Source organism: Falco naumanni, chromosome 7 (assembly GCF_017639655.2).
Source record: "Falco naumanni isolate bFalNau1 chromosome 7, bFalNau1.pat, whole genome shotgun sequence".
Taxonomy (NCBI): domain Eukaryota; kingdom Metazoa; phylum Chordata; class Aves; order Falconiformes; family Falconidae; genus Falco; species Falco naumanni.
In genome coordinates, this window is record NC_054060.1 from 21,011,620 (window position 1) to 21,021,732 (window position 10,113).

At 43.9% G+C, this 10,113-nt stretch overlaps 1 protein-coding gene across 1 annotated transcript; it reads left to right on the plus strand.

Annotated features, from left to right (window-relative positions):
* Positions 1–2,307: 2,307 nt before the first annotated feature.
* Positions 2,308–5,708, plus strand: GCNT3 (glucosaminyl (N-acetyl) transferase 3, mucin type). The gene has a single exon (XM_040602567.1). The coding sequence runs from the start codon at positions 4,192–4,194 to the stop codon at positions 5,479–5,481; it is 1,290 nt and encodes a 429-aa protein (XP_040458501.1). The 5' UTR covers positions 2,308–4,191; the 3' UTR covers positions 5,482–5,708.
* Positions 5,709–10,113: the final 4,405 nt, after the last annotated feature.

Below are 10,113 nucleotides of genomic sequence, written 5' to 3' on the forward strand. Positions count from 1 at the left end.
GAACTTCTGGCTTGATATGGCTTATTGAAATGGAAGTAGGTACAAAAAGGCACTAGAGAGTTGTGGCACCTAGACTAATCAGAATTGTTTGAAACTAGAGTCTTCACACTGATTAAGAGCTCTTTGTTCTTTGGTATCAACAGGGGAATACCAGAAATGAACAGAAACACCGGTCTGTCCCATGACAGCACAGTGACCTTTAAACAATGGCCATCACTGCCAAACACCTGAACTCCTCTCCATGCCGCTCCTTCACCACTTCAAACATAAACAAGTTTAGAGGGCAGCGTTCTGTTTATGTTTCTGTAAAAAAGCATACCACAAGGATCTTACGTGATCTAACTTCTCACAGAGGGCATTCTGCAAGATTATTATCTAAATATGATTAAATCATCCTCCTCTTACATTGTAATCTACTGTCATATCTCCAGGCTGTTGATCTCTCTATGTAAGTGATCAAGTGGCTGCTGGTTACCCTGTCGACAGTACTTGTACTATAGTATCCTTACTGTAGGACAGTTGTTTTACACTCACTTTTAAAAAGTCAATTTTATGTTCATTGAGACATGTATCATCATTAAACAGAGTCAAAGCAAATGATTCGAGCCCACAGTTCAAAGCAAAGTATTTTGGAAGTTACAGTTACATATAAGAATATCAATATTAACAGTTTTTAATCCCTACTTAGTATGAAAACAAGTTCTCCAGTCTTGGACTTTACCAACAAAATATTACTTTGTGTAGGCTAACATTTATCTCATGGGGAAAAAAGCAGCTTTGCAGAAAGCACACTTAATAATGTTTTATTTAATTCCATTTTCATGTGTCTTTAAGGACTAAGTTATTTCATTCAGAACATGCAACAGAAAAAAACCCACTTTTTTAGGTGTTAGAACCTATATTCTGTTACATAACTGAAACATCAACTATTTATCTAAACCACCACTAAGGACACAAATTCATCTTCATGAAGTTTTTTACATGTACATATTTTGTCCGTAATGCATACTATTCATAATAGACTAATTAGATACCAAGCTTCACAGAAACTGTAAAAGTTTGCAATCATAACCACAGCTCATCTGCTGTGGTTATGCAGCAGATGTGCTTAGCAGAGAATAAAGCAAATGTTTACCCGTGCTGATCATGTGGATTACCACTTGCTCTTAAGAGAATTCATGAAGAATGATACCAAAACACAGGAAAAAATGGCATGCTGAAAAACAAAAAAGCCATTCAGACACAGTTGGTCAGCACATAGTGTGATCATCTTAGTGATTAACTGGTAACTATTATGGAAGTTTTTCAGATTTCCAACTAAGTGTTTAGCTGGACATCTACATTTCATACTTTCCAAAGGAGACAGTTTTAAAAATTCACCCTGAAAGTAGGCAAGGAAGATATTTCAGGCAGTAGAGGCATAAGCACTTCAGATCTTTCGGCACTTGGGTTTGCTGCGCCTTTTTTAACTTGAGATAAAAAAGAGCCTATATATGAAGAGCTATGTACCACAGAGTGTGTCAACCTATGACCACACTGCTAACCACAGAAAGCTTCAGAAGTTCCAAGTTCCTTGCACTGAACAAGTTCAAGATGTTAACACTTAACGACAAACTTCTTCCAAAGAAGTTTCATATTGATGAATCTGTGACCATATTTACAGAATGTTGACAAATCAATCCAAAATAATTTATTTCCTTATGCAGTATTGGGCTTTCCTAGAAAAAAACATTTACTATCAGATAAAGTTACCAACAGAAGTAACCTTTCCAAAAATAATTTTCACATAGCTGATATTCATCAGTGTGTGTGACAGCATTTTCAAGCAGTGTGTTACTCCTACAATCTATTCTCTATCTGTCCACGCATGTGACTTCAGCCATTGACCAGCATAAAATAAAATACAGCAGCAGTTTCCTGTCATTTCACACATTGTTTTGGGGTGTGGGTTGATTTTTTTTGATTATTTTTTTTTTTAGCTTTTGGCACTGTTCAGAGATGGAATACACTGTTGCCTTCAAGAGTATAGCTGAGAACACTGAAAAGACATTTTTCCGAGTCTCAACTTAGACTTAGCAATTGTTGACTCTTAACAAAGAATCACGGATGATAAAAATGTGATTTAAAAGTTACAGTTTCTTTTCAGCTTCCTGAAAAACACTTTTGGGAAAAACACCACTGCATTTCTGAATCACATCACCGTAATTTTTGAAAAATTACTCAAAAAATGCACATAACTGGAAAAAGCTACAGCCCATTTAAGAGCCCTCATGTGGGGCTGTCATGTTTTAAGCATTTCCTGGAGGATTAAGAATTTGAGGATTTCTTCCACCACACCATTACAAGACACAACACAAGACAGAGCAGCTAGAACCTGAAAGTAGAAATGGTTGTCTACAATGCCATACAATATGTAAAATATGCTCTTATTTTCCTAGTCACAAGCAAGCACTGTATGAAAGAAGATAACCTGCATACTGAAATCAGAGGAGAGGATCAATATAAAGACATTGCTTTAGGAAAAGGAAATCCCAAGACTACAAGAAGTTGCCACCCCTCCATGCAATACTGCAAGGATACAGTCTAGCAGAGGTGATCTGGAGGGGAAGAGCTGCTTGGAAGTGCAGAAGATGCACCGAGAGGATTATTATTGTCCTACTCCAAGAGCTTCTTAGAAAGTACCTTTCCTCTGATGCTTTGAAATTATTCAGGTGAATGAGGTCTCTAGCGCAAGCTGAACATAGCTTAGAAAAAAATTTCAGGAACAAATTTCAGGAACAAAGTGCACGTATAAATGGGATGAATGTCTTCCTCACACTGAGAAAGCAGCTGGCCCATCTAGCATCCTGTTGACATCCACCAAGCCTTTTTCCTCCTCTTCTCCCAAGTACATTCACTTTGGTACTTAGCGCAGGCAAACTGGCAGCTGTGTCTATGGGAAATTCTATATGCAGCACATCATTGCCTTTCATAATGCCAGTTAGAATTTCTGGACCATAGATGCCTAAGACAATTATTTACTGAATTGGGTAAAGCTATTAATTCAACAAATAATCTCAGTTTTGAAACCAGGGAAGTTACTTCTGCTGTTTTCTAGAACCCATGCAGAACCACACTCAGTCCAGCTGCACGTTCTGTGAGTTTGGTTCCTTGATACATATGGAGAAAGAAAAAAATAATTTAAAGAAATACACCTTTATCTAAAAAAACACATCTTAGAATTTTTGACTTAAAATTGAAACTGGCCCTTTTTTTACAAACATGGTACCAAATACCACGTTTGGTTCAAACCACAAAGTGGTTCAGGATGACTGTAAAACTTAGGGGACATTATTTTGTTCATCACAGCATAAGGCATATTAGACACTCATAGATATCCCTCTTTTTCTCTTAAGTGATACTCAGCCAGGATGTACATGTAGGTTCATGCAGGAGGTCCTGACACTCTATCAATATTCTCTCACACCTTCCTTTAAGTGGACACTTTGTGGCAAAATATTTATAAACCAGGGCCTCACTCTTCACCCTTTGCTTCCACGGTAGAAGCAGGGATTCCACTTTGTGGCAAATAATTTATAAACCAGGGCCTCCCTCTTCACCCTTTGCTTCCACGGTAGAAGCAGGGATTCCACTTTGCCCAGTTATCCAACATCTTTTGCAGTAAACCTTCACTAAATCTCAAAACCCCCACGGCCAGCAGAAAGCTCACTGCAGCTGGACTCGCAGACTACAGCGCTGTTGCTGTCACTCCCTTGACCCGTCAGTTGGAACGATCAGAACACTGGAAAAGCAGGTTAGAGCCCCAAGTCATCTTGTCAAGTCTTTTTTAAAAAGCGCGTTACACAGGGTTGCATTCTAGAGGCATTTTCCCTGCGTTACACGCTGAATGGGGGTAAGATAAAAAACTCTTCGTTTAAACAGACACGCAAGATACACAACAACCTGCAGCGCTGGTAAAACCAAACGCAGCCACGCCACGGGGAGGGAGGAGACTTCCTTTTATTCACCTGCGGTTACGGCGATCGCCCTGCCACTGCTCCACCACTCCCCAGGAAGCAGGCACCCGGGCTGTCAGGTCACCCCTTCGCGCAGCACCGGCTCCAGCGCCCTCAGCGAAGCCCCCCGCGGCGGCGCGGGCAGCCGCACGTGGCGGCGCGGCACGAGGGAGCCGTCGGTGCCCGCCGCGGGGACATGCGGCTGTGCGACAGGAGCCCCCCGCAGGCGCGGAGGCGCTGCGCGCTGCTGCTCGGCCCCCTGCTGCTGGTGGCCGCCGTGGCGCTGCGCAGCGCCACCCGGCCCTGCCCCGCCGGCCATCCTCGCTGCCGCCACCGCCTCTACCGGGCGCTGGAGCTTTCCCCCGCCAGGAGGATCAACTGCTCGGGGATCGTCCGCGGGGACGAGAAAGCCATCCGGGAGGCCCAGCTCAGCAACCTGGAGGTGGCGAACAAAAGGGTTGCCCTGACGCCCGGCGAGTACCTGAACATGACGAGGGACTGCGGCAGCTTCAAGGAGACCCGGCGATTCATTGAGTTCCCGCTGAGCCAGGAGGAGGTGGAGTTCCCCATCGCCTACTCCATGGTCATCCACAACAAAATCGAGATGTTCGAGCGGCTCCTGCGGTCCCTCTATGCCCCCCAGAACGTCTACTGCGTCCACATCGACAGCAAGTCTCCAGCCACTTTCAAGGAGGCCGTACAGGCCATCGTGGCCTGCTTCCCCAATGTCTTTGTGGCTAGCCACCTGGAAAATGTGGTCTATGCCTCCTGGTCCCGGCTGCAGGCTGACCTCAACTGCATGCAGGACCTGTTGCAGAGTCCCGTGCCATGGCGCTACGTCCTCAACACCTGCGGCACAGACTTCCCCATCAAGACCAACGCCGAGATCATCCGTGCGCTGAAGGTGCTGCAGGGGCGGAACAGCATGGAGTCAGAGAAGCCCTCACCCCTCAAGCAGCAGCGCTGGCAGTACCACCACGAAGTGGGGACGTTTATCTCACGGACTGCCAGAAAGAAACTGCCGCCGCCGCACAACTACCCCATGTTCACAGGCAATGCATACATTGTGGTTACCCGGGCCTTCGTGCAGCACATCTTCGAGAACCCCACAGCTCAGCAGTTCCTCGAGTGGGCCAAGGACACCTACAGCCCTGATGAGCATGTCTGGGCCACCCTCAACCGCATGCCCGGCGTGCCCGGCGCCATGCCCCAGAGCGACAAGTACCAGCTCTCGGACATGAATGCCCTGCCCCGCCTGGTCAAGTGGCAGTACCTAGAGGGTGACACCAGCAAGGGTGCACCCTACCCGCCCTGCACCGGCCAGCACCAGCGCGCCGTCTGTGTCTACGGGGTGGGCGACGTGTCCTGGGTGCTACAGCAGCACCACCTCTTGGCCAACAAGTTCGACCCCATGGTGGACGATGCCGCCATCATGTGTCTCGAGGAGCACCTGCGCCACAGGGCCCTCTACGGCCGGGGACTCTGAGGGGAAGCAGCCGAGACCTTCGTCAGCACCTGCCTCCTTCCGTAGGCGCGCCCGGCCTGCGGCGCCTCAGGGACTGCAGGAGGGGTTGGAGACCCGCGCCGTGAGGCGAGAGGGCGCGGATCCCCCGCGCTGGCGGAAGGAGCGGCCGCCGGGAAGGACGCCGAGCGCCAGGGGCAGCCGCGGGCGCCTCAGCGCTGCCCTGAGGCGGGGCGGGCGCGCGAGGCAGCGAAGGGCGGGAACAGGCGGGCGGCCCTCTGGGGCGCGAGCAGGGCCCGCGCGGAAGGGCGGGAGCGCTGAGCCCCGCCCCAATCTCCTCAGGGGCAGCGCGCGCCGCGATTTCCCGCCCGCCCCCTCCTTAGAGACCGTCCTGAGGAAACGCGGGTTTCTCCTGCCACAGTCTGTTCCCAAAAGGGACCCCAGGGCTTCTTACTTGAGACAGGCAGGGCCAGGTCATGAAGCACGGTGACTCCACGTCCTGCTACAAGCAGAGCCGACACTAGACTGAATTTGCTCTTCTAAACATCACCCGGCAGGCCACCCGCCCCGGCCCCTGCTGCACTGCTCAGGTGAATATCTGGCTGCTGCTTTTGCATCACTAAGTTCCTGTCAATAACCATTAGCCATTAACAAAAAAGATATTCCGTCAATAAAAGCCAATATACTAAAATAGATGGCTCTTTGGTATTCTGTATCCCATAGTGCTCTGAGAAGAACTACTTGTGCTCCTAGGCAGAGCCGTTAAACCAATTAACCCCTCTGCACCCAGCTCCTCCATCTGTGACACAGGGAGAGGGATGTTTATGTGTTTAATAGTGTGCAAGCTTACATTTTTCTCCTCTCCCTTTCCCTCCCCCCAGAAAAGAGTTTTTTGTGAGGAGTGCACTGGGTAATGTACTTGCCATATCCAGCAGTGTATCTGGCCTTTCAGATGAACAAAACAATCATTCAGCATGTTGTTTTCTTAAGTTTCAAGAAGCTGGAAGAAAGATTTGTGAACTTCTGTATTTTACCCATGTCTTTTTCCCACCTTCTCACATTAAAGCTAGCCACTTGACATGGATCCAACAGCTTTTCACTGCCTATAATGCCAAGGGATTAATTTGGTTGTCTTTGTAGTACCAAAAAAAACCCCCCTTCAGGTAATTTTTATTGTCAGTAAACACTCTCACCTCAATTTATAAATTAAAGGTGTCCAGTGGAGGATTAGCATTATACAAAGAATATCTGAAGCAGTTCCACAGCACCAGGCTACATTTAAGTGACGTTAAGTGATGACTGCAGTCACACAGATCTTTACAACATTGCTTTAAATAGGATGAGAAGATGAAATAACTGACTTGAAAAAGTGTGTCACTGAAATTTTGTTTGACATTTTAAGATGAACTTGGTTGTAAAATGCTGATTTTTAAAATGCCATGGTGATTTCACAGCAAACGTTACAGGGTACACCCCCTACCCCCCCAAACTATGCCAAAAAAAGCTCTCAAACATAAATACCAAACATATTATTGGGCATTTGTTTGTTCAAAAAGAGCAAAGTAATAGGATTGCTGGTCCCAGTGGGAAACTTTCCATCTTGTGTAAACAGACATTTGCTACAACAGAGCTTAAAGCTTTATGCTAACCTGACAGTAACACAGAACATTTGAAAATGCTTTCAGCAGCAAATTCAACATTAAATGCCAAACGTCTAATACATTCTTTTAGAACAAACAAAACTTCTCTGGTGACTCAGGATGAGAACTCAAGTCTCCCAGCACAGAGGAGGGCATCTAACCACTGCTGCCTAGTCTGCTTTTGCTTGTTGGAGCTCTTTCATTTACTTTAAATTAATACATATTAGCCCCAAATGGTAAACTACTACCAGTGGTTCATTTGGGGGATTGGAATATGTTCAAGTTTCTGGACTAAATCAGGCAGAGTGGGGTCAGTGTGTTTCTGACTGGCAAGGTGCTGCCATTTTCCCTTGGAAAATGGAGGAAAAAAAGGTGCACCTGCATGGAGAGAAAAAACCCCTCATACTTCTCTGTTCTAAGGAATTGCATCAAAACCATACCCATCTATGAAATGGATGTCTCTAAGACAACCTAAATAATTTCTTTCTCAAAGAACCTTCTGAGCACCTACAGAAAGCAAGATGTTTAGGCAGTGGAAGGAACCCCAGCCTGAAATAGTGAAAGACTGTTAAAAGAGGGATCTTCTCTCATTTTGCAAACGTACCTGTCAAGAAAGATACATAATTACAGGTTACTTACAGATTCGTTAACAGTAATTTTTATCCCCTTCACTCTGTAAGTATGTTGAACTTCTTCAGCTGTTTCTTAGAAATATGAAGTAGTGGTTGTACACACTATTTAAATAACAGTATTTCATCTATTATTGACAGACACTGCCCTGACAGAAAATGTTACAGATGGAGACAGAGACAAGTATTTAGATCGGGGGGGGGGGGGGACGACACACGGGACGGGACATGACACTTCAAACCTGTTCCATGGTAACTTTTAGCAAAGGCAAAATAATTTTTCTTTTAATGTTACTTGTTGCAATCTATGCTCTTCCTGATCAGACCTGAGGACAAGGAATCTAAGCATTTATCCACATTTGAAGGAGCTTGCCCATAGAATATGAAGGCCTCGATTGAAACCAGCATACCAGAAAAGCTGCTTGGTGGCACACTAAGAGGAACAGCAGACACCTACCTACACAGCCCTCCCCATTCAAAGAGATCACTGATTGGTATGAAAATGAATGTTCTGGCATTATTATCTGGAGGTGTAATCAATCTGTGAACTTCCACATCCCATTTTCTTGATTCAAAGAAAATTTTCAGTTTCTGTTGATGTTATTACTCATAATTTATCTCCGATCATGTGGTTCCATAAACAAAGGCGTATCTTGTGCAAATTTGCTTTCAAATGACCCTCTTCTTTTAGTAGTGACTTAATTCCTTCTGAAAGAATGAGACTACTCCCAGATTCTGAAGGTGAACTAAGACAAAAAGAATCTTACAAAGGAATGTTCTCAGCATTTCCCCTTCCAAAGACATTAGAGATTTGAGTCAGATTTATGAGTGCAGTGACATGCCAAAGCAGTGATACAGAAAAGAAAAAAGGAAAAAAAAATTATGTCTCCTTATCTTTGCAATACATGTCATACAATAAATTAAAAAATCACTCAACTGTAATACAGAACTTTGTATTCCAAAGATCTCAAAGTATCTTAGAAACAAGATAGCGAGCATATTAGGCAACAGGGCACAAAGAAAGGATGTAACTTGCCAAGGTTAGTTGCAGAACTGAAAAAAGAATAAACTTTAAATAGGGAAGGACAAACTTTAGCCCAGAGTATAGCACAGAATATAGGGCCACCTCCAAAAAAACAGGTTAAACCCCATATGAACTTCACCAGTAAAATCTTGGAGCTATCCAAATTGGAAATATAGCCATATCAGAAATGTTAGTGTTAACTTTGTCTAGTGAGAGGATGAAAACCTACTTCTGACACTTCTGTCTATAATCAATTGTTAACTAACAATCTGACCTTTAAATAAACCACCAGTTGTTTAAGGATGAAATATGCTGCAAATTGCCATTTATCTTTCAAGATATGCACAGGAAGAAGGTGAAACTACAGTTCTGAAATCTAATAACAGATATTTTTTAAAACTCACCTGGCTTTAATGTGTATTTTATTTCCAGGTGGGTTTCACTTTATTTTTACAAGAACAACTTGATGTGAGCTGAAACTGGCATAATATGTATTTACACAGCGGGTCCATGAACAGCTCATCTTAACTGTGGTTAGTCTGTTGCTTCTTGCTTTGCATGTCTTTCATACTCCATATGATCATCTCTGAATTGTCCTATAATAAAGAGATGGGTCAACTGAAATAAATTCAGAGGAAACTAGGTAATAAATTCTGAACAAACTAGAAGGAAACATGACCTATAGGAAGAAAATATCAGTAAAGTATTTGCAGTCATGAGTAAAATTGATTCAGGGAATGGGGTTAGGGTGTCCTTTTTCTTCAGACTGTAACAGCAGTTAATGAAACATTAACTAGACTCTAGTGAACTATTTTCTACTTCCTTGAATAGTGCAGGCTCTTTTAGCACAAGGTGAAAGCCAAATTATTCATATGTCTGTGACTTACTACCTACTAAGCCAAAATGGCTTATTTATTAATTAATTTATCTTTGTAAATTTATCTTTGGCCAAAGCTATTTTCCTAATCACCCTTTAAGTTACAGTGAAGGAAAAGTCCATATCTCCCAATAAAGTCTTATTAAGGTTAAAATGCTTTTTACCATGCTCCTACTTTTCCTACACCCCCACCCCCACTCCAGAACTTTTAGAGTACAGAAAAGCAAACCAAGTCACTAGTATCTTAACTGAGATACTATCTCCTAAGCTGCTGAGATCCAAAAAGATCTGTGTTTTGAGTAACATTTACCTCATTGTAACTAGTCATCGTGTAAAAAGTATGTAATGCTGCTGATTAAACTTGTGTTCTGGGAATTCATCATAAATTCTTCCTGGTCTGCTCTTGCCTTTAATTTCTGTCTCTCTGATAACATTTAAAGTCAGGTACTGAGGTATTGACATCCCTGACTCAGCAAACAGCTTACT

Bases quoted from the DNA above. Each gene is read 5' to 3' on its own strand.
- GCNT3 (XM_040602567.1), top strand. From the start codon at position 4,192: ATGCGGCTGTGCGACAGGAGCCCCCCGCAGGCGCGGAGGCGCTGCGCG.